This window comes from Lutjanus erythropterus, chromosome 10 (assembly GCF_056507025.1).
Source record: "Lutjanus erythropterus isolate fLutEry1 chromosome 10, fLutEry1.hap2, whole genome shotgun sequence".
NCBI classification, from domain to species: Eukaryota; Metazoa; Chordata; class Actinopteri; order Lutjaniformes; family Lutjanidae; genus Lutjanus; species Lutjanus erythropterus.
Genome location: NC_139326.1, coordinates 34,998,180 through 35,021,239, shown reverse-complemented (window position 1 = coordinate 35,021,239; position 23,060 = coordinate 34,998,180). Strand labels below are relative to the sequence as shown.

The 23,060-nt window shown below is 42.5% G+C and overlaps 1 protein-coding gene across 1 annotated transcript in view; it reads right to left on the bottom strand.

The window, feature by feature from the left end:
- cux2b (cut-like homeobox 2b) overlaps positions 1-23,060 on the bottom strand; it is a 119,143-nt gene that overhangs the window by 66,101 nt on the left and 29,982 nt on the right. The window contains exons 2-3 of the mRNA XM_084729161.1: positions 6,677-6,787; positions 3,523-3,570 (exon numbers count right to left, since the gene is read on the bottom strand). Coding sequence (XP_084585287.1) covers positions 3,523-3,570; positions 6,677-6,787 — 159 coding nt within the window. The remainder of the gene's footprint in view (positions 1-3,522; positions 3,571-6,676; positions 6,788-23,060) is intronic.

Below are 23,060 nucleotides of genomic sequence, written 5' to 3'. Positions count from 1 at the left end.
GTGTTTCTAATCAGTCGCCTGGTTAGCGATAATTAGAAGGCGAGATTGGACGGGAGAAGAGAGAGAAAGTGGGTGGGGAACATTGAAATGAAAAAGAAAAGAAAGAGAACCTGTCATGTCGCAAACACTTCAAAGGAGCCGACTTCTCCTTTAGAAGTGGCATGATGAGGGTCCAAATACCATGAGGCACTCCTCTGGGCCTCCGAACTGGGAGGAGGAGGGAGGGAGGGGAGGTTGGTGGAAGCGAGGACCCAGTTCTTTCTCACATATATGCATCCTTGCAACACACACACACACACACACACACACACACACACACACAGACACACACACACGGCCAGGACTTTTCTATCGTTCACCACCTGTACAGTGCAGCTGCGGGGGAGCTTTAGTCTATCCCAAACCACACAGCCAAACAAGCACATCCAACTCCACCTTCTCCTCGCATTCCTCCCCCTGCAGCAGCAGGTCGAGGTCCCACAGCTTACACTGAGGTCGTGAAGACTACCGCTGGGTAAAGTTCACAAGCCTCCGCAAGCTGTTTGACATTACCAATAAGGTCAAAGTGTATCAGAAAACACCAGAGGATTATATTATTATGGTGTGCCGAGTTGCTCGCTGCACCTCGAGATCAAAAAAATAGCCGGGGATTTTTTTTTTTTTTTCCTTCTCCTTCCACCGCGAGCTGGCTTACTTATCAATGTGCAGAACATAAGCCTGTGTGGAAGTTACACAAGAGAGACCAAGAGGTACCCAGAGAGGCCTGCAGCTAACAAGGAAAAAAAAAAATCATCGCTCATTATCAGCCATCTATTTTATCTACTATGAAACATCTCTAGACTCCCAGTTGTCAAACATCAATGGTGCTTAAATTAATCCTGTGGGTTCCTGTTTGCACAATAAAGATATGGAAGGGTGCTTCTGATATTTGTGCGACTTTACAGTAGAGTAATTGAATTAGCACACAAATCAACCACAGAGTATTGCGGAGTGTAGTATTGAAGAATGTGATAGCTCCTGCCAGGGAACACGGCTGCTTGGGCATAGTCAATTATAAAGCATTAAAAAGAATCTGCCAATAATCACTTCCAAGAGAACTGAACAATCCATGCTGAGTGTTCTCATGTTTACCGATGATAGGGCTTTCAGGTTAGCGCTGAGCGGGAGTTTAGAGGGGAGAGAGCGAGACTGAAAACATATTTGTGGTATCATTTCCATAAGCCTCTGCTTTGCGGACCATAACGCAGCTCACAAATGTGATTTATGACCTTGGTTTAATGGCTGGAGCAGAGTCTTGGTAGGTATCAGATGACTTTTTCAATATGGCGACGTCAGAGGGGGCACGGTGAATGCACCATCACAACAGGAAATGAGGGCTTGTCTCGGCCAAGAAAATATGAGAAGCCAGATATCTGATCATCTAATGGCAGATAGATGCTACTTCACTTTGACAGAAAAGGCATCAGTCAATAAGCAGCAGATGAGCAGTAGGACGAGAAGTATGCTGTGGATTCCTCACCCTATCTATCAAATCATTCATTCCACAGGCGCAGACATCTGCGCTGGTCAATGTACATACAATATCCAGCAGGAGTGGCTCTTGTTTCAGCATGTTAGAATGTGGAGCAAAGAAAGCTGAGGAAATCATCAATAAAAATACATGCTACAAATACTTTCCATGTTTTAAGGCTCATTTACGATTAAAGCTATAATATTCAACATTCCTGCAGAAAAATGTCTAAAACGTGAGACGTGGTATATATTTTGTTGAGTTGTGTACATTATCCCAAATGTTTCCAAAAATGTTCAAACACAAAGAAATCTGTAATTTATTTAAGGTACCAGCGTATTTTCTACTAGCCAGGACTAATTCTGGGAAAAAGAGTGAGGAAGGACACTGGCGAATGTGACTGAAAATAATGTGAATAAAACTTTAAAGGGACAGTTCAATGTTTTTCCCCCTGGCCTGTAGTGCTGTTCATCCATCTACATAGTTTTGGTGTGAGTTGCAGAGTTTTGGCAATACCGGCTGTAGAGATGTCAGCCTTCTCTGCAATATAATGAGACTAAATGGCACTCAGCTCGTGATGCTAAAAGCACCAAAAAAATACATTTGAAAAATTCAAAACCAGCGTCTTTCCAAAAATCATGACCCGGTTACTCAACACAATCCACAAACGTAGTTTCTATATGCAACTGCTCACAAGGTCTGTGGAGCATTTTGAGCAATAAGGTCATGATTTCTGGAAAGAGACACTGCTGTTGAGTTTTTCCAATTTGTTTTTTCTGTTGGTGCTTTGAGCAGGGAACCACAGGATTAGTGTCTTCTAATTCTATTATACTGGAGAGAAGGCAGAAAACCCCACAGATGATATCTCCAAAACTAGACAAGTCATATAGATGGATAAATAGCATTGCTGGTCAGAGGAAAAGTATGTATTTTTGATTTTTGAACTGTCCCTTTAACACTACCTCGTCTATGAACATGACATCTGTCTGAGTCATGGCAGATCGATTTTATCAGCTATGTTGGCAGTGAACTCCCATGATCCCACACAACTTCACAACATCATTAAACATCTTTAGTTATTGTTTTAATGTGAGGGACCCCTAGTGGCAGAATTTATATATTGTGCGTCTAACACTAGATACGCATATGCATACAGACAGAGCCCTCTGTTCTTACTCTACATTCATTTTGTCCTTATGCATGTGTATACAGACAAAAACAGAGCAGTGCCACCTATATCTCAAGCAAGACATGACCACAGGATACAACAAAGAAGTTCTTGTCACGATGCGTTCAATGGTCACACAGATCACCACCGTCTGCCCTCGATTTTCCCACTTTCTCAAGTGGTACCGTATTACAACCTCCTCCAGCATCACCATGTTTGTTGTCAGAAGCTTGTAACTTTGAACTTTTGACTTTGAGTGGTGCCCTCTAGTGGATGCATTGTTTAACGTCTATGCCAATTCATAGGACGCATCAAGGTTATTATAGTTGACTAAAACTTAACTAAACAACAAAACTAGGTGTGAAAATGACTTTAGAAAACACTTTAAACAAAAGACAACTAACTGAAATAATACTGTGCATTCACAAAAATAATCAAAAATCATTTAAAATGCTTTCACAAAGGGTTTGTATTGTAATACCTATTCTGAACTTCTTAAATCTTGCCTGACAAATATCCCCCATATTATAACAAAATAAGTAACACGGAAACTAATAAGAACTAAACTAAACTAACTAAACTAAAACAAGCTAACCCACCCTGGACACTAACGGAAACTAAACTGAGTTGAGAACAAAAAATAAAATAAAAATAAAAACCAATGAAAAATACAAAACTATAATATCTCTGGGACACATTGAAGTACATCACGTACTCATTATGTTGTTTCAGACCGATGTATCTCTCTTCTTACATAAAGAGGGCATAAATGAGCCTTGATTCTGCTGAATGTGTATCTGTAAATGCTTCATATATCTGTAGAATGCACAGACATGTGACTCACCTGGGCCTGGAAACTCTTGAGAACAGGTGCCACCATCTCCCGGACTTCCTATGCACACAGACAAAAAAAGTAAACTCAGTCTCAGCATTTTCTCCTTCGCAGATGCTCCACCTGTTTAGGAATCAGTCTCGCCCCGCTGAGGCACAAACGGCTCCGCAGAAAAAAAACGAGAGACTGAAAATCTTTAATGTTAATGGATTCTTTCCATAGCTCCTCTTACACTGCATGTGTGTGTGAGTGAGGTATGTTGTTATGGGCTGTGGGTATTAGTGGTTAAACCTAAAGGGTTTGAGTGGGCATGTTTGAAAAGTGGGGCTTTCCACTAGCTTGCGTTTAGAGCTCAGAGATCCAGACTTGTGCGAGCTCCCACAGCCTCAGGTAAGGGGATTGTGCTGCCAGTGGTGACAGCCTGATCCTGTCTTAAACGCCTGTATTATACTGACAAGATTACAGCACTACACTACATACTCGGGCTGAGATAGGCAGGCAGCATAGCCACAGCAAATAGCCTGAGGGCTCATTTATAAAATATAAAAATATTCTCTTTGACTTCAGCTTAGATGTCAATGGATGATCATTTCAAAGAAGATGATAAAAAAGGACAAAATCATATCTGTATCATTCATAGATTTTGCTTTTCATGTATTCAGTTCAATCCCCCTTAATTGCCATTTTGCCTTACAAAAGTAAAGGTGGAATGAGGTCTCAGCACATCCTAAATGTAAAGCAGAATATGGAAAATAACAGTGATGCATAGACAGCAAACTTGAAAGAAAAATCCCAATGCAGTATTAAAAACAGTAGTGTACGTCAAATATTATGACTGCTATAGTATTAACATGAAAAAGTTAACATATTAATTGATCAATTGCAGATGTCAAGTACATAAAATATTAATCTGAGAGACAGAAGCAATCATGTTGATAGTAAAAGAGCTTCTATGTTACACTTAGTATAAACTTGGGTGTCTAGTCCTGCTCAGGGAGGTGGAGTATAAAAGGATTTTGCTCTAAGTAGTGCCATTTGCATGTGTGCTTTATGGTCTTTAGAGGGAACGTAACACAGAGGGAGTTTTGTACCAAAAACACTTTGATTCTGGAAGATCTCCACTTCATTTGGCTAACTCAGACTGCTGAAGCCTCATATTAGCTTGGGCTGAACTTTAGAATGCATTTTGGCAAAGAACGACGATTGTGGATTTTGTCCCTAATCTCTCTCATTGGAATCACTTAAGAAAGGATCTTTTCACGGCCAGTATAGGCAAAAAGAACAATTGCAGCAAGCAAAAATTCTTTTGATATACATATGTGCTGCTGAGCATTGTTATAAGACAGACTTAAGGGGCAGTTCATATTTTTCCTCGGGCCTCTAGGGCTGTTTATCCATCTAGATGGTTGCAGAGCTTTGAAGGTCTCGACCATAGAGATGTCTGCCTTCTCTCCAATATAATGGAACTAAATGGCATGCAGCTTGTGATGCTCAAAGCACCAAAAAATTAATTAAAAAAACTCAACAGCAGTGTCTCTTTCCAGAAATCAGGACCCAGTTATTCAAGATAATCCACAGACCTTGTTAGGAGCAGTTTCACGTAGGAACTATTTTCTTTCTACCAAACTACACCCGCAAACTATACCAACGCTCTAACTAGCTCAGTGGTGCTAACGTTACAGCTCAGTGGTGGAGAATGGCAATAATAATTAATAAATTAATAAAGCAATTACAATTACTGAAATTTAAATGGGCTTGTTACTCGTTTTGTCTTATGTGAAAACAGTGGACAACTGCAGAGGACAGCAGACATAACAAACAAACGCAGCTTATTCCTCAGTCTATGATGCAACATCACCCAACTTTACTGTGGCGCTAGACAGTTCAAGCAATGTGAGCTCGCTTTTTAACAAACCTTGTATGTCCAGAACCATCACGCCTCAGGAAATAACAAAAAACCACCAAAGTGTAGCTTACATATAGGAATGCTAGTTGTTGCTGCACTCTGGTGGTTGAGAGTTTTATTATTTTTTATTATTTAATTACTCCTGGTAGTGATAATGGGTACAATGATAGATAAAAATCTGAAAATGATCACTAAAATAATTTTAAGGGAATTAAAGCAGACATTAAACGTAACATACAAGTTACTTTCCCCAGTAACTTTACTTTATATGCACTAACTGTTAAAGTAATTCAGTGACTTTTCAGTAACTTGTTTGACAGTGATCTTGAGTAACTCAGTCATGATTTCTGGAAAGAGACACTGCTGTCGAGTTTTTCAAACGTATTTTTTATAGCTTTTGAGCACCACAAGTTGAGTGCCATCTAGTTCAATTATATTCAAGAGAAGGCAGAACTCTCTAGGGCAGATAAAACTCTGAAACTCACACCAAATAAATCTAGATGGATAAATAGCACTACAGGCAAGAGGAAAAATATGTTGTTGTTTTTAAATTTTGGAGTGAACTACCCCTTTAAAAAAAGCAAACCTATCTTTTAATGTGTGAAGACGTACACTTGCCCCATCTTTGTTCTCATTTTCTGCCATGCATTTGTCGCTAGTGTGTGTGCTTGCAGTTGTCATGTTGGAGGGCTGCTGTAGCACGGGGGCTCATCTTCATTAACATTCATCAGATTGTGTTTAGTCAGAGTCCTGTTCCTTGCGGGTTTGGAGAGACACCTGTTCCTGTTACATCACAGGAATTTTGGAGAAAGTCAATATAAGCTGCCAATTCTGACACCCAGATAACTTTTTCATAAAGTGGTGCTTTGGCTTTTGGAGTTGAAAGTAAAGCAGCAAAGTTGTGCTTACCTTTTTGTAAATGAGCCCCCTGGCCTCTCATCACACTGAGCCAGAGGCTAACGTTACTGCAAGGCCTCAGCATTTAAATATTAACTGAGCTACTGGAAGAGGAGGGGAGGGAGGAGGGGAGGAGGAAGGGGGGCTAACCCTGACTTGTGTTGTGCGCCGTTAATATATACTAATGCAGATTTTACAAAAGAAATAAATAATTCCCTGTAGAAAGGTATGTGCGGGGGAGACACAGACAGCGAGTACCTACTGAAGTGAGGATGAGGAAAACGACACATTGAGTTGAGAGGAGAGAATAGTGAGGATGGAGGGTGGGTCGGTGGTGGTGGGGGGGTTGGTTGGTAGACTCACCTCAGGGACATTTCTCTTGAACTCCCTGCTCAGCTCTACCAGGTGCTTGTGGGAATGTTCACTCTCCTCTTGTCGACCAGCCAGCTCAGATGCTACAGAGTTTAGCTCCCTCTACGAAACACACACACACACACACACACACAAAAGAGAGACGGAAAACGGTGAGAGGAAGAAGAGAGCGGAGAGAAAGAGACGGCACTTTAGGGAGCCTGCCAACGCTCATCCAGTAAAGCTTAGAGTGTACATAAATAAAAATACACTGCTGAATATTAACAATGTAATCCTTCATGATCTCACAGCAGTAATACTTACAGCTAGCCCTGGCCCATAAATAATTAAGCCAAAATAAATCCAATGCCTACAGTAGCAGAAGGCCTTTTAGATAATCAGTATTTGAAATAATCAATACGCTTGCAACGGCTATAGAGCACCAGCAAGGGAGGGGGTAGAGAGAGAGAGGGAGAAAGGGGGAGAAAGGGGGGGAGGGGGAGTCACGTGTAGAGACCCAATAACCTGACAAACACCCTTGCAAACAAATAGAGCTTCTTCCTGAAATGAAAGGCTGTTTTTTAAGCCCGGCCAAGACCTGATTCAAACATACAAACGCCTCACTTGCTGTCGTAATTACAACGGGTCAGATCTATTTTCAGCCTCTTTTCAATCTCTCTCCCATCGCCTGCGCCGATCTTTATATTGATCCGCACAGATTTTCAATACATGACAGCAGCCTGCATAGCTTTAACCAAATTACCCTTTTGCTACAACAACAGCCCTAATCGCTATTCCATTAATGTCTCTGCACGTTTGCTTCTTCTTTACATGTCTGTGTTATAAACGAAATGAGAGCTCCACCCCGGCAACGCGTCTGATCCACTATTCAAAGCTGTCTGTGTAGCAGGGCCCCTTCATCAGAACCTTGCATTCATGCTGGACTCAGCTGCACCACATGCCATCCGCAAATCCGATATTATCGATCAGTCATCCAATTCCCGGCTCTTTCAGCAAACAGAAAAAAAAAAAAGAAAAAAAGAAAAACAGATTCAAACTCTACTCTCCTGTACTGAGCAGCGCTGGAACAGACAACTGTACATTCACCTCCTCTTCATTCTGACTGTGATTCGCAGTAATTGATGAGGATCTTCTCTTGTAACTGCTGGGTTACAATATAAAAAAGTGGAGTAGGGGATTCAATTACCACTGCGAATTTATATATGACGCCGGGAAATTAAATTGACTGTGTTTTAATTAATCTGCAGTCTTACTTAAAGGCAATTTAATAAATCATCACATGAGGAAAAAAAAAAGGAGAGAAAATGGAAGGGTGAAACTTCGACAGTGGCGGCCTCGCGGGATGGTGGCAGCCTGTCAGTCAGAGAAGTAGGCCGTTAATTGAAGGGCTGCTGGTTCAAGTCCCTGGATTGACGAGTCAGACAGTGGCTACAGTAGAACTGAATGTACAGTCTGAGGTGAGCTGCAGTGTTACAAGCTGAGATGCTACACTATAACATGACAATTTTCCAACATGTCCATGAGCAAGGCACCTGGATTATGTTAGCTTGGCAGTAAAGGTTTGCTGGGACACTGTGCTGGCAGCAAGTCTTACATTTAATTAGGGACTGGAATCAGGAATCAGAACCATTGAGAACTGGTTCCAAATTTTTTCACGCCACTGGAATCATATATCTTATGTATACTTTAGCTTGTCAATTCCTTTTATCATTCATTCATTCATTCAGTCATTGTCTGTAACCGCTTATCCTTGACGGTTCATCGCAGGGGTGACACATAGAGACAGACAACCACTCGCTCTCACATTCACACTTATGGACAATTTTTAATCAATGCTGGGATGTTTTTCTGACCGTTGCACATTGAGAAATTATGACATAACTGCGTCTACACTGCAGGAAACTTGCAATAAGAAGGCGTCATGGTGGAGAGGAGGAACCGGTCCGAAGCGTGACTTCATTTCACGAAGAATTACAACATCGCTGGTTGAAACAGCTTTAAAATAATAATTTCAAGTGAGTAATATGCAAAATATCTCTGCAACATGGGCTTAAATTTGCCAGGGATGCCATGTATTTGATACTCTATGCACGAGTGTTACTCAGCACGTCAGTTATCTGAAAATGAATGCTGTGCGAACATTTCCTCATTTCATCCATTTTAAATGATGACAGACTCTATAGCTAGCTCTCAGGCTACAACTAAAATTGATCAGGAATCAATATTCATCAATAAAGAATCAATGAGGCAATCAATAAAGAAAAGGACAGATGAGCAGAATCAATAATGGCAATGGTATCAATGAAGTATTTACAACTCCCATCTGTACATTTAATCGTGATACTGTGAACTGCGTTAGCCGAGTAATCCATTTCTTCTGGCAATTAATTAATCAAATTCAGAGAAATAACACATTGTCAACAAGTCGTCAAACGCTGTCTAGAGGTCACATCAGCGTTCCGCTCGCACAACGACAGCACAACACCGAAGCGACAGTCTATACTGGTTCCATCTTGTCTGCGCATTAGCAGCCAAACTTTCTGTGCAGTGTCCTAATGTCTTTTTCCAACAACACTGACACATATGACTGACAATTAAGCCATTCAGTCTTTTACACTGAACCCATCAGTAAAGTCGGCTGTTTTTAACCAATACTGCATAGCCATAGGATACTTTTTACTAAAGCAATTAATCTAGCTACAGAAAACTACAATGCTACCGTATCCTTCTTTTTTGCATCACCTTTTTTGCATCACCTGCAAATATACAAAAAAAAATATTTATTCTGTGCCTTTTTGTTGGGCACCAACCTTGCATTTATGCACATTGTTGAAAAAAAACACACTTGAAGCATAAATAAAGGCTTCAGGTCAAGGGTACAACTGTTAGAAGCATCTCTTACTTGCATGTCTCACACAACAAAAAAGTCTGATATACTTGTGTATATACTTTGTGTACAAAGTAAGTGACACAATAAATAATTTTATACAGCCATCCAAAACATCATATGAGTTTTTTTTGACTGGCACCCTGATCTGCGGGATTCATTATGTGTTAGTGTTAGGGCTTTCATGACTGTTTTTCTGTCATCGACTAGTCCCAAAAAGCAGTCAACTAGTCCTCTAGTCAACTAGTTGCGGGAGATATATTTTTTACCCAATAACAATGAATCAATTATCGTCATAAAGGTCTCAAATAGCATCAGTAGAGGTTAAAAGTAATTTAGGCGGGACCATCCTGGGGGTAGATGAAATACCAGAGTCCAGAGATTGGCTCCAAGAGGTTGTTTACAAATGAGCCACGATCTGATTGGACTAAACCTAAATGAGGAAGGTTGTCTGATCTGGAGATACTGTCTGACTGTAGTAAAACCTCCACTGCTCTCTTGAAGGGGAGTTCTGTTTATTTAGCATAGCTGACCAAAGATGAAGCATTAGCTGACAATGATGCAGTGTCAACTCGTCCGCAATTCTGTGACACCCCTAGTCAATGCATTACCAAACCAGTTGATGAAGGTAAGGGAAAGATTTGGCTCATGGTTAAAAGAAAATCAACATTGGAGCTGGGGTGCAAACAGTGGTCTCCGACAGGACTGCAACTGATGATTATTTTCAAAGTTGATTAATCTGTTGATCATTTTTCCTGTCACAATCTTGTCAGTACAAAAATACCTATTTTTCCAAGTAGTTTCTGTAACAATTATTTTCATTATTCAAACTAAAACCGATCAAAACAGCTGGTGATCAATTTAACAATCGATTAATGATCAATTCATCAATCAATCATTGCAGCTCTAGTGTCCAACACTTTTCACAGCCACCCATCCATCCTCCTTTTACAGCCCCATGCAAAATTAGGCTACTTTCACTCTTTCTTCTCACACAGTGATTATGTGCATGGTTACTTGACATAAAATACAAGTGGATTCAAAAGACAAGGCTACCGTTGTGTATATTTGTGTGTTAGTCCATCTCTTAATACTTTCTTACTTCCCTAGTGTCTGAGGCACTCAGCCTCCAGCCTTTTAGTTCCTGCTGAAGATGTTAATCTTTACAAATATGTGTCACAAATATATATATTCACTTTTTTTAAAAAAAAAGGCAGAGTAATTGCCTGAAACAGCTGAACACTGCAGTTTTTAGAAAATGTTACACAAGGAGGCAGAACTTGCATATTTGATGGGGAATATTTTCAACCACGGATTAATACACATTAGGTGATTATTTACGGCACCAGGACGGTGTACAATTCAAAATAAACTACAATGTTACAAAAACAGACAAAAGACTTTCCTACTCCTACAGTTACAAAGTATCAAAATGTTAGGATACATTTGGTTAGTGGGGAAATGTGCCATTCCTGGTAAGTCGTACTGTCACTGAAAAAGGCCACAGCAGTACAGGATAAGGCGACAGGACTTTATAAATTCCTGTTAGTCCTTACAGTCCATCTGGGATGAGCCTTCCTGGAGATTAGAGAGTGGGCTTTCAGAAGCTGGCCAACCTCCACTAGATTCAAATGGCCCCAGACCGGCTAATCTTGCCAAGAGAAAATTCCTCTAGAAGTGACTTTGAGTGGATTTTATAAGTACTTAAGATATAACAGTGTGGTGATTCTAAGTCCGCCAGTGCTTCAGCGGCCTTGCCGTAGAGCTGGGTTCACTTTTTTATTGCGGCTCAGCTGATGAGAATGGTGAGTGCTCATGCTGTATGCAAGCCAAACAGTGCTGTCATAATGGCATGGTTATTTTGAAAGCACCCCCACAGTTTCTAGACCATTACGAGGGAGGGGAGCCTGGGCAACAGCCCATCAAATGAAACCTACTGTCTGTCTTTCTGGAAAGAAGTGAAGCAGAACAGACTGTTTGCTACTTTGGTTGTCTTGCTCAGATTGATGATGGGAGGAACTCCACAGTGTAGTGTTTCACAACACTATCTCAGGAGACAAAAGATACTAAAGAAGATTTTTCCTCTGCCTCCTAATCAGATGTGATCCATTTCAACCTACAACCAGGGCACCTTTGAGATCCCTGATAAAATTCACTTATCTCCCTCCATTATGTTGAGCTTCATCCTTCATGAAGTCATTTGCATGAACACGCAGATGTTTCTGAAGACCTGAACACTGAAAAAAGGGGGAAAAGGCAAGTTCAGCTCCCTGCGCAAAGGAGAGTTTGTTGGTAATCATTTGACAGGTTTTAAAAAAGACGATTGGGACCAAATTTTCAGTGTGTGGCAGTCAGGTCAATACACAGCTCCTGTCATTAAGCCTCTGCCAGTCAAACATCCAGCCATAATTGATGAGTTTCCTCTGGGGAGGGCGGAGCTGTCATTGGGGCTGGAGGGACAGGAAAAGAGCGATTTTGAACATGGAACCAGTCCTGGCATGGTCGAGCCAATCTGAGAGGGGAAAGCAATCTCAGTGACTCAAAAACAAAGAGCACGAAACAAGAAGTTTATTGGCTTCAACAGGACAGACCTGCAGCCTACTGGCAGCTAGTAAATGCACTTGAAGCTCAATGAACTGCTGAAAACAAAGCTGTGAAACCACGACTCACATGTCCCTTGGCTTACAAATGCTGGCTCTGACCACCTCACATGATCTGACAGGCAGCCATATATATACTGCATTAAGAGGTCTCAGGTTTATGCAAGTGTGTTGCAGCAAAGATCGCAGGGAGTGGTCCCTTCAGACTCTATCGGGTGAGGGATAAATCGGGCAAGAAAAATGAAGGCCGGCAGTGGCAACAAATCTGTAACAAGACAAAGCACTGAGGATTATGACATAAGCTGGATGTCAAGTATGTTGTGCTTCATTTAAATGATGGGAAGCAAGTTATGTCTATTGTAGGAAAACAGAGGGTAGAAAGTCTAATAATCAAATCCTGCAAAGACAATGCTCTTGACAAGAATCCAAGCAGAGAGATTCACTGCAACAATCTGTGCAAGTGCGAATGTTTTAGGTAAAAATGCGGGACTCACTAATGTATTGTGTTGGAGTAGATTTGACATTGATTCATTAAACCTAGCTTGTCTTGATTACATCTGTAGTGGTAAGCTATTTTCTGGCCTTTCACAAAGACAACCCATGGTGGAAAATGTTGACAACTGGGAAAAAAAACTACCTGGGTACCGCAATGAGGTAGACTGAGTCAAAATCACTATTGTGTGCACTGGGCTTGGACAGCACAAATTAAAGAGGAAAAAATAGGGAGGAGGAGGAGAGAGGGGAAAATGCAGATGGGGTATTATTTTTCTTTTTGTATCCCATCTAATTGCAATCATAGGCAGATGTCTGAAAGTGTGACAGCATCAGCAGAATTGCTGCTGAGAGCACAGAATCTTTGTCTAAAAATAATCAGACATTCTGTGTGCTGCTGTTTGTTATAATGGTAATCGATGCTGGAGGCTTTGAATTCCATCAATTTATAGATCCACTCTGTTCTGCCTGGTGACTGTACTGCCTCACAACCCCCACCGCATACGCACACCGATGCAAAAAAAAAACACACACACACACACACACACTCGCACGCAAGGTCTCGCACAAAAGAGCGGGGTGGTGGGCACACATGCGTGCGCGGAGACACATGTGCGCTGACATCCGCACACGGGGGCTGCAGCAAAGGCAGAGCGGGGGCCAGTGTGTGTGATTAAGATAAGTGTAGTTTCCTTTCGTGCATTCCTTGTCGCCTCCCATTCTCTGTGAGGAGCAAGATTGTCCATAGCTGCCTCAGATTAGCCCCGCATCCTCAGACGCCACATTTGAGAAGGGGGGGAGGCTGATCAATAAATCAAATCACACCACAATCAATGGCCTCAATCACTGCAGTCTAGTCTGGCTTCAACATTATTACTGGCAATCCCCCCAGCCATTGAGGGAGGGAGGGAGTGGGGGAGCGGCTTGGTGCGGGGAAGAGCGCACATTGGCGTCTGTCCATATGAAAGATCCAACATGAACTCTTATCTGGCCTCCTTGGGCTGAATATCAGTTAAGGGCGGAACAGGCAGACAGAGTGTGTGTGTGTTCATGTGCATGTGTGTGTTGGAGCGTCCAGACTGAGGGGAGCTGGGCGGGTGGAGCCTGTGACCTCCGTGACCCGGCGCTATGAACGTGAGCCGAGCACGCGGCCTCTGACAGGGAAGCACTGTGGGGCTGCTATCACCTGGCATCTCCCTCCATCTGTTTACCACCGACTGCTGCTCCTTCACTTTTACTCTCCATCAGCTAGAGCTGCTCCAATTCACACCACCGCCGCCGCACTGCTGTTAGACCACGTCACACCTGGGTCAAATAGTATTTGCATATAATCCTGACAGTTTGTTTTAACCTCCTGTGAGTGCCAGGTGGGTGGAGTTCACTCAAATACGATTCAGAAAAGGGCACTTGCCAGCTATGTCAACGTGAACTGCAAAAAATCTACAAAAATGATTATGAATGTTTAAAGGTCAAGTGTGTAAGATTTACTGGAATTTATGGGTAGAATATGGCATAAATGGAATATAATACTCATGAGTACGTTTTCACTAGTTTTTGTTACCCTGGAATGAGCCCTTTATATTTAGAGAGGGTGTGGCTCTTCTTCTACGGAGGCCACCATGCTGCGCCACCATGTTTATACAGTAGCCCAGAACAGACAAAACAAACACTGGCTCTAGATATGGGCTTTTGTGTTTTTTGCAGGGTCTCTAACCCCGATAGGCTCTCCTACCCACTTGTAAGGGGAGGGTGAGATGACTGTACACACCGGTCCTTTAAACGCAAGGGTAGCCACTGTACTACACTTCCAAAGTAACTTATGTGGTACCACACTTGGGTAAAAAAGTCTGTCTGTTATATGGGAAGCTACAGCCAGGAGATGGTTACCTTATCTTAGCATAAAGACTGGAAACAGGGGGAGTTCGCTAATCTGGCTCTGTCCAGATAAATGAATGGAAAAAAAAATGAACAAACCTATCAACCAATTTTATAATCTGCAATGCTCAGTAACACACATTGTCCTGGGGTCTTATTATCAGTTTGCCAAGTAAACAGTGAAGTCTCCAGGAGGTCACTGCTGCTAATCAAGGAATAGTCAAGCACATAACACCCCCATAAAACCAACAATTGTTGTTTTACAGTGTTTTCTATATAAAACAAATTAGATGTAATGAATTAATTAGTAGGGAAGTACCTAACAACTACTTTCCCTGTCAATTAAACAAAAAATTTAAATGTAGACTAGTCAACTAGTCATAAAGTAAGAAGACATTTGGTAAACTTTTTGTTACAACAGTGATTAAACAGCTTGTGAGTATTGATGTTTAGATCTCACACAATCAGTCTATCCATCCCTAGGCATTAGCCCCAGTTAGTGGCAGGTAGTTGTTTTTTAGACGCAACAGTAAACTAGCATCACAAATTAATAAAATATTCATATGTTTAACCAACTAGAAGGACTAATCACACGCATCCCTTAATTAATCCACTAATTTGTGAGTTAGCTCAGAACAGGCTAGCTGTTTCCCTCTGTTTCTAGTCTTTCTGCTGAGTTAATACTTTATGCTAAGCTATGCTAAGCTGTCTCAAGGCAGTAGCTTCATAGTCAACAGATATGAGTAGTATCCATCCAAGTCGAATAAAAGTTTTTTCCAAAGTGTGTGGACAAAAGCAGTATCATCAGTATCGTAGTAATCAGGAACTATACCATTGAAAATAAAAATTATCTAAATAAAAATCTCCTCCTGCTTCTTTTTAAATGGCTAACTAACATAATAGTCATTGTAACTTTGTCTGGGAAAATGACACCAGATTGTCTCATCTAATTTCAAGGAGACTCCGACCCAGTGACATTAAGAATAACTAAATGGAAATAGCCAATCTTCTCATAATGGGTCTCTTTTGCTTACGTAGGTCATATAATGGCAGCAGTAATCAATTTCTGACTGTTTCATAACCACTTAAAAACTCCTTCTAGTAGCTTTAAGCAGCGTCTATTTCTGACCCATTCAGTTCAAGTCATTTCTAGAGGCTTGAGGAGATGCATTTATCTAGAAATTTACAACACAAAAAGCAAAAATTAAACAAATGTTATCTAAAGTATATAATTTTGAATAGCAAATGTTTATTCTGCTTTTCTATCCTGTCTGTCTCATAGCCCTTCTGATTTTTCTTTCGACCCCTTGTGGGGTCCCCAGCCTCACGTTGGGAATCCCTGCCCTGTGGATTACTTGCACTTGCAATGTGACTGTCCACTCTGCAGCACCAAAACAGACTGCACAGAGCAGAAATATGTAGGTAGTGTATAGATCGTGAGGACTTACCGACGAGGAAAATCACATTTAATTTTGACACCTCTCTAAACTCTGGACTGGTAAGTCTGATAAATCATCCAAAATAATTAATCCCCAGTCAGTCAGGCTGTCTTCAAACGGCATGCTAAATCTTACAAAAGGAAGGAGAAGCGTGTGAGCGTTACAACCATCAGCAAAAGGTGTGACTGGTGTTGTCAGCCATTATTCGTCATACCCTGCTTCATTTAGAGAGTTTTTGGCGCCTGATGCACCAGAGCACAGCCTACTTGTCAACACTTCTCTCGCTTTAATTCCAACATGCACACTTGGACACACACATGCACACACATTTCTTATTTCTCACTGATATACTGGTAACACATCTCAGTACGATCAGGGAGGCTCTAATTCCATTTATTGTCGAGTCTTATTCAAAATAGTATCAAGAGGTATCATGAAAACATCTTATTACGGCTCTTTCAAGCAGTCCTGTATCCACTCTCAATCCAATGAATAACTTTAAATGTCCTCCAATTAGAAACTTCAAATTACAATCTATGACTGAATGCTCCAAACGAAGGCCAATTACAACACCTTATTTATCATCATTAAGGCCGACCATTGTTCTGCTCCTTTCAAACTCTGTGGTTACAATCAGGGTGTCTATTGTCATTGTGTGGTACATGCAGGGTGACTAATTACACAGTCCTATGATTCATTAGCAGACTAGTGGGTTGAAACCTGAGAGAAGACATGATAACCTCAGTCGGCCAAATGATCGGCTCAAATGGAGACGTGAATATGGAAGAAGTTTCACAATAGCCAAGAAGATTAAAAAACAGCCGACACAAAAACCCTCCAAAGTGAGTTTTTTTTTGAGGGGGACGCATTAAAAAATGAAGAGAGGAGAGACGGTGTTCAACAATAATATTGGGGACAAGGTTTGTTTTCCTGTTTCTTTCAAAGTCGGGAAAAGAGGGGTGCACTGCGGGGGACTTTGTTTCTGCGAAGCTTCACCATTGAGGTCAGTTAGTGGGAGAGAGGAGGAAGGCTCCAAAGATGCAGCCATCACCACAATGGCCCACTTTCACCTGAAACGACGAGCTGGAGCGATGCAACACAGCTAACCTGCGATTGTTTATTCTCTCTTAAGAAATGTCAATCTGTTCGCTCTCAGGTGTGCTGCTCTTCCTCTTGTTTTTGTTGTTTTCTCCCCCCTACTCTCTCCGTTTTCCCTTGTCGATTGCAGCTAGATCAAAGCGACGCCGCTGGAAGAATCTGAATATTTCAGGTGTGGAGAGAGGGCTGCGTTTCACACCACCTGTGTAGCGCTGAGAGACAGGTCCCTCCTCTCGCTCAGACTCAGTTAGCGGGGCCCCTGGGGCCCGGCGACATAAACCAGGGCCACCTGTCTGAGAGAGGGAGCGCTCCTTTACCCTCCTTCTCTCCATCACACTTTCATTTTACAGCATTTGAACCAAAAATAAATGAATCTAAATAGAGCGGTGAGAGTGGGAATAAAACCAGTGCTGACAACAAGCAGCTGAGAGCTTTGAGCGCCGTCACAAAGGCTCCAAGATCTGGCAGACGAGTTCCGCCGCCACAGAACGGGAGCAGCCACTTGAAAGGGCAGTTTATACATGAATCATTTTATAATTTGCCCTGTTCTGCCGCAGAAGGTAGCTCTCATATATTAAATGATGAGCCTGGTCAGGAGAATCACCGGGATTATTTTCTGCCATAACAGAGCACGCAGTGTGGAGCTGGAGCAGGTCGGCGAGATGATTCTCATCACATCATCAGGGCCGCCATTTCTGACCCAAAGCAAATAAAAAGTATCCCTGATGTCCGCGCCAGCCTTAACAGTTTGATGTAGCTGCTCTCCTTGGAGGGCTGTGTGCCTTGACATGTGTGCATGTGTAAGCACTTGTGCAAGGCGTTGTGTGTACGTGCGTGTGTGTGTGTGTGGACGTGTGTTCAGGGGGGCGTGGAGCAGGTTCCACACTACCGGTTCCCAGCCATGTCTCTCAAAAGGGCCGTAAAGTCTTTACAGCAAATTCCTTACATTCATCTGTGTCAGAGCGCTCGGCACACATTAGGCGTTTACACGGGAGGAAACACAATCTATTTGATGCTACACTGCCCACACGTCCAGAGCCCTCCTCCCCACACTGGAGATTCACAGTGTTTAACTTCCATTTCATATTCTGAACAGGCAGGCAGACAGGCAGGCGAGTGCAGGGAATGGACTCCATCTTGCTGTAAATCAGCATTTAAACACCCGGCTAAATGTAATCTGGAAAGAGTCAACAAGAGGCCCTCGCATTACGCTGCTCAAGATATTTGTTTTTATTTATTCTGGAATGTGCAATTGATTTTTGTTGTTCCCCCTAATGATGTATGCAAACGGTGAACCGAAAAAAGTCACACTTCATTTTTTTCTCCCGGCTGCTGCTGCTCCCCATCTTTTAATATCAGTGGTGCTTATGAGAACAAGTGGAGGTTAATCTAGGGAGCGGGTCATAGCCAGCCAGCTCTTTGTAAATGTCAGCTGGGAGATCCAGGCCTTTCTTATTACCACACTAAACCAACAAGGCAGACGGCTCCAAGACGGATGTGTGACTTGGAGGTGTCTTCCCCCCACTTCTCAGCGCCATCACAAACCAACCCCGCCACAGAAAACCTTATTAATCAATCGATTTATCGCCATAAATCAGGCCAGGCTTTGATTGTATCAGCAAGTCATGCAATCAATCAATTAGTCAGGACCTAGCGGCCCAATTTGCCTAAAGAAAGATGAATGCTCCCCCACATCATCCATTTGGTTGTCCGTTTACCCATCAAACACGGCTGCTGTTGACTCCCAAGCCCAACATGCATCCTTTTATCGATTTCTGCAGATTAAACTTGCAAAGGAATCAAAGGGACACTTAACTGACTGGGAATAATTCTGCCTTTCTCATTTGTACTGAAGTATGTTCTGTGCTCTGCTTTGATACGGTTGCCTCATATCATCAAAACAACAAAAAGTAAATAGTAAAATCCAGGATACAGAGCTCTTATGAGTGATCCAGCTGAGTGAGGCGACAGCTGCAGAGCATAATGCTTAAAGGCACAGTTCAACACAAAATCAAAAATACATATTTTCTACTTATTCATCTAAATAGTTCTGGTGTGAGTTGCTGAGTTTTGGAGATATCAGCTGTCTGCCTTTTCTCTAATACAATGAAGCAAGGGGTGACTGATGTGGCCCAATGAACATTGTCTTCTTGTTACTGTGTGTAACAGGGTGATGACATTATGTCAACAAGTCAGAATACTGCTATTATCACAATATGTTTCATTATCATTATATAAGTATATCAATATTATTGTGAATAATATGATATGGCACACCTCTAAATGGAACTAAATGGCACTGTGTTGCTCAAAAAGGCAAAAAAAAATAATTGAAAAACTAAACAGTAATGTCTCAAGATAATCCACAGACACACCTGCCAACCAAATCACCACGCTAGGTAGCTCAGTGCTGCTAATGTTACAGCTCAGCAAGGAGGACGCCATTAATGTTTACATCCCATGCTGTCACGAGCACAAGCGTCTCATCTAGTGCTGCAACAAATGATTATATTCATTATCGAATGATCGAGTATTTTCAATTTAAATGTCCAAGGAAAGAGTTCATTAATATTTCCCAGAGTGACATCTTAAAAAAAACTTCTTTTGTCAAACCAAGAGCGAAAAATCACAAACTTCATTGACTATTAGGGACCAAAACTGGCACCAGGCAAATGCTGGTAAAATATGCAAGTGGCTGGGAGATTTGCTTCAATCATCAACCAAAACCAATGCTAATCTACTGAGTGGCAGGTTACAGTTGAACATTTACCAGTCTTTTGGCTGGTGGACAAAGGAGTTCATTTTAGAACCAGTTAACTATCACAAATGACAAAGAAAAGCAGGAAGCTTTGATATCAAAGAACCTGGAATCAGCAAATGTTTGACCTTTTTGTTTGAAAAATGACTGAAATGGTGAATCGATTATCAAAATAGTTGTCAACTAATCGATTATTCGATCCATGTGTACATGCACACTTCCCTCTGTGCGGTGATACAGTTGGCGGGTGTACTTCTACAGAAAGAAAATAGTTCCCACATGAAACTGCTCACAAGGGCTATTGATTAGTTTGAGTAACCAGGGCCTTTTGGCACTTTGAGCACCACAAGAAGGCAGACATCTTGGCCAATATCTCCAAATGTCTGCAACTCACACCAAAACAATTTGGATGGATAAACAGTACTACTGGTTAGAGGAAAATATGCATTTTCGATATTGAGGCAAAGTGTCCCATTTAAAGTAATTGGACCCATTCTGAGGGGGAAAAAGGAAGCATAATGGGAGAAATCATGGATTATTACGAGTCAGCCCTACTCCAGTTTATATGGCAAGGGGGAGTGAGGGGGACTGAGCAAGGAAACAGCTGGATGAACAAACTGTAGAAAACATATGTATAATGACATATTTGTTTCATATTTTATCCCAACTGTGAATTCCAATCCACATTGTGACACCAGCTGCCTCGGTCCAATGCCTCCCATCTGCAACTCGGTGTCAGGATGTCTCAGAGGACGGGCTGGGAAACTTTGGGGACGACAAAAACCGACAGGAGCAAGTAGAGCACGACAGAGTGGGCTGCCGGAGCCTCGGCGTGCTTCTCCCCCAGCGGCGGCTTGGAATGTGAAAGACTGCGGAGCTGCTGTGGAGAGGAAAGAACACCGGGGGACTCCCTGGGGAGAACGTCTGTGGTGGGATTAGAGCCCCACCAGACCTGGTTCTGCTTCACACCCTCAGACCCTGCTGTGTAACAGCCAGGGGGGCTGCCGAGCTATCTGTGGGGGCTTTACTGTTCTGCCCAATCTCCCCAAGCCTCGCCATGTAATTAGAGATAAAGACAGAGGGCTCAGCTACTCAACCTCAATTCTCCCGGCTTCACACAAGGCTGCCCACCCATAGCCCCCAGAGGAACCCCTCAACACTGCCACTACACCAGCACCTGTGTATGCTAGCTCACTACAAACCCCATCATCTCCCACCCAACTGTTCCACAGACTAAACATGTGAGATACTACAAGACACGGCACATGATCCTGATTGATTGGCGTTCAAATATGGAGTGTCCTGAGGTTGCTACACTATGATTCGCAGCGGCGGTGTACTTTTTCTGACGCTCTATTTCACATATTATGTGTGTCGAAGAGGCTTCATATTGTAAAAATTCTCAGGTAAACAATAAGCATGGTAAATAAGTAATTTTTCTTCATATCTCCCTCCACTAAAACTTCATCCAGGCAAGGGGGAAAAATTTAGAGGATAAGGCAGAGGAGGAACTCTCGACTATATTCAAGAAACACAAAATTATACTATGGAGGGATCCATTATTCATCTCAGATACATTTTTCATTTAAGAGTGGGCTGGATATGAGCAATGATGAATGCATCGCCCAGGATGCAATTTGTATGTAAAATAACAGAAGATTACAGAATATGTTTTAAGTGCAAATGCAGTTTGTTGCCATCTAAGTAGAAAATGCATTCCTACAAAAAGGAATAAGACCTGAGCCCCATGATGCTGCCTCATAAAATCACTTAGCCTATAGCTAGGCCCCCTCGCCGGTCCTTATACAAGGGGTCACAATGAGAGGCTCAAGTGATGAATGAGGCGACTGGAGTAGATTTTCATTCATATAATATACACTGCGTCTTGGCAGGCCATTTGGAAATGTGGGATAAGTAAGTAAACCAAATAACTAAGGCTAATTCAACTTACATTCAGCTCAGTAGCACATTTCCTTGAAATCCAGCCTTCTGCAGAGAGAGCACTGGCAGACTGCACACTGTTAGATGCATGTCTACGCACAAGTGCACACAAACATACTACAGTGTTTTCACTGCCTGCCAGGCATCCACATGTTCCTCTCAGGACTCGCTCTCTCCTCATCAGCTCCACTCGGTGCACACCGTTTCAATTCAGTGCCTCTCAAAGACACACAAAGAGCCTTCCCCTCCATTCACAGTACAAAGATTGAATACAGCCTCCTAACACAAGACATGCCCACCACAGAGCATGTAATACAACTCATTACTGGGCACGCAGGGTGCAGAGGGCTGTGATGGGAGAGACAAGCACAACGGGGAGAGAACAGGGGGCCTTTACGCCGACATCTCCATCTTTTTCCTCGCAACTAACAGAGCTCTAAAACCAGCCTTAATAACTAAAGCAATCCGATTGATTTTTGGAGGTTCTCTGAAATAAGTCTTATAACAGTGGTGGAATTGAGGGGGAAACCAGAAATACTTTTAACGCTTTAGGTGAAAGTGCCACGGAGCGTGCAGCCTGACATCGGCCGGTACATGATGAATAGCGCTCAGAGGTTAATTCAGGTCTGAAGTGCAACTTCCCCTCCTGCCTCTCCTAAACTGTGGTTGACCCACAAGCAAACTGTGTCCAATCACGACGAGGCAGGGGGACAGTGTATGTAGGTCAGCCACATTGATCTCACTGCATCATGGCTCTGGGGTCAGGTTTTGTGCGCTGACGAGAGGGCACTAGGTTTGGGGTGGTGCACGTGCAGGCAGAGAGGGGACGCTGTGGCTGGAAAGTAGGGAGAAGAAGAAGAGGGATGGTGAATCGGCTAATCCACCGCTGCACACAGCCTCATGAACCTTCCTTAACCTCGGGGCAATCGCATGACCTGAGGCGAAGCATTACACACATTAAAAAGACATGAACTTCAGAGCATTGGAGTTTCAGGCACGCAATCAATGGGGCCACAGGTGCAAACATTTTCTGCACTGCCAGTGGAATGCCCTTCTTTTTTTTTACCCCTCCCAGGATTACAGTCGAACCTGTTTTTTTGCACTGTGTTCATGTTAATGTCAGCAATAATAAAGACCTGCAGCACAAGAAACAATAAAAAAATGAGCGCAAGCTGGAGACAGCTTTTGGAGGTGGGCTGGAAACAGCGCGGGGAGTCAGGAGAGAGGGCAGGATGTGAGGAGTCTGTCAACTTCTCCCTGTCTGCTCCTGTGTTCGCTCGCTTCA